Genomic DNA, 1,245 nt, shown 5'->3' with positions numbered 1-1,245 from the left:
CCTCCCCTCCTCCTCCTCCTCCTCCTCCTCCTCCTCCTCCTCCAAGGGTCCCGAAAAGTTCGCGGAGCTCGTCGCCCACATCGCGCCCTCGCTCCAAACTCTCCGTCTCGACGGCGCAGGCCCCGGCGCGCCGCCACCTGCGTTTGCCCACCGGCTCCTCTTCGCCGTCCGCTTCGCCGACTTCCCCATTCGCGCACAACCAGTACCTCCTCTTCGAAGAAGCTGGCAATGCTCGCGACATCTCCGACTCCCTCAGGCGGCGCTTGGCGAGTACGTGTCCCCTCTTTCTCGCACTCGTCCGACCTCCCCACATCTCCAATTCTGGATCGCTCCCCGGTTCGCCACCTCGTCGACGAGGTGCGCTCGCTCTCCGTGCATTCCGGGCCTTCTCGGTCGAAGCTCCCGCCGTACTCTTCCGTGCGCCGGTTCGCCACCTCGTTGACGAGGTGCGCGTGCTCTCAGTGCATTCTGCGCCTTCTCGTGTCTCTCCTTCACTCCCCTTTTTATTGCCGCTGGCCCGCTCTGGGAGCTGCGGTATGTACCATAGCTACCGACGGCTGGCCCACACCGAGAGCTGCTCGTCGTAGCTGTCCACTGCCCGTTGTACGCTTTTCCCCCTTGCCGTGGGGCATATCATATTATATCATATTATATGAGTTTGAATTGGTCCCTGCATCATTGGCGTTCTCTGCGTACATTGGCTACGCGGTACGCCTGCTTGCCCGGTGCTTTCTGTCCGTTCTGCACTTGTCACGGCACCCCTACACTATGCTACCGCCGCTGCGACCTCACGGCGTACGCCCTACAGCAGTGCGATGACTCGGTAGACCCCTGACCAACATGACGTTCTCTCCTATGGCGGTTTGGCCTCCTGCCCAACATGTGTGGCGACGCGCACCTACGCACCATTCCCCTCACTGCCATCTATGGCGCAAAGCCGTACCTCGCCCTTGGACAACGTCACCGCGCCGCGATTGCGCGCCTGATAGCTAGCGCGCATCCCTATGCGATTGAACGCGGGCGGCACCTCACATCACGACGGCGGACCAAGATCCCACGTGCACAGAGGACGTGCCGCTTCTGCGACTATGGGACGTGGAGACCGAGGTCCATGTGATCCTCAGATGTGCGGGCAGACTATTGCAGGCGCGTAGAACGCAGGTCCTGGAGGACGTCATGGAGGAGTACGATGACCTGGGGTAATGGAGAGGAAAGGATCTCGGTGCGAGGTTCCTTGCGCTCTGC

At 61.8% G+C, this 1,245-nt stretch overlaps 1 protein-coding gene across 1 annotated transcript; it reads left to right on the top strand.

The window, feature by feature from the left end:
* Positions 1–46: 46 nt before the first annotated feature.
* Positions 47–1,203, top strand: BXZ73DRAFT_112064 (uncharacterized protein; the record flags this gene model as incomplete). Its single annotated transcript, XM_048017441.1, has 3 exons — positions 47–202; positions 257–270; positions 1,155–1,203. Coding segments are annotated over 3 exons (219 nt in total), but the record flags the coding sequence as incomplete, so codon positions are not given.
* Between the last annotated feature and the right edge of the window lie 42 nt (positions 1,204–1,245).

The sequence above is a fragment of the Epithele typhae genome (assembly GCF_022376455.1).
Source record: "Epithele typhae strain CBS 203.58 chromosome Unknown BXZ73scaffold_767, whole genome shotgun sequence".
NCBI classification, from domain to species: Eukaryota; Fungi; Basidiomycota; class Agaricomycetes; order Polyporales; family Epitheliaceae; genus Epithele; species Epithele typhae.
The sequence above is the reverse complement of the archived record's forward strand: the minus strand, read 5'-3'. Positions and strand labels throughout refer to the sequence as shown.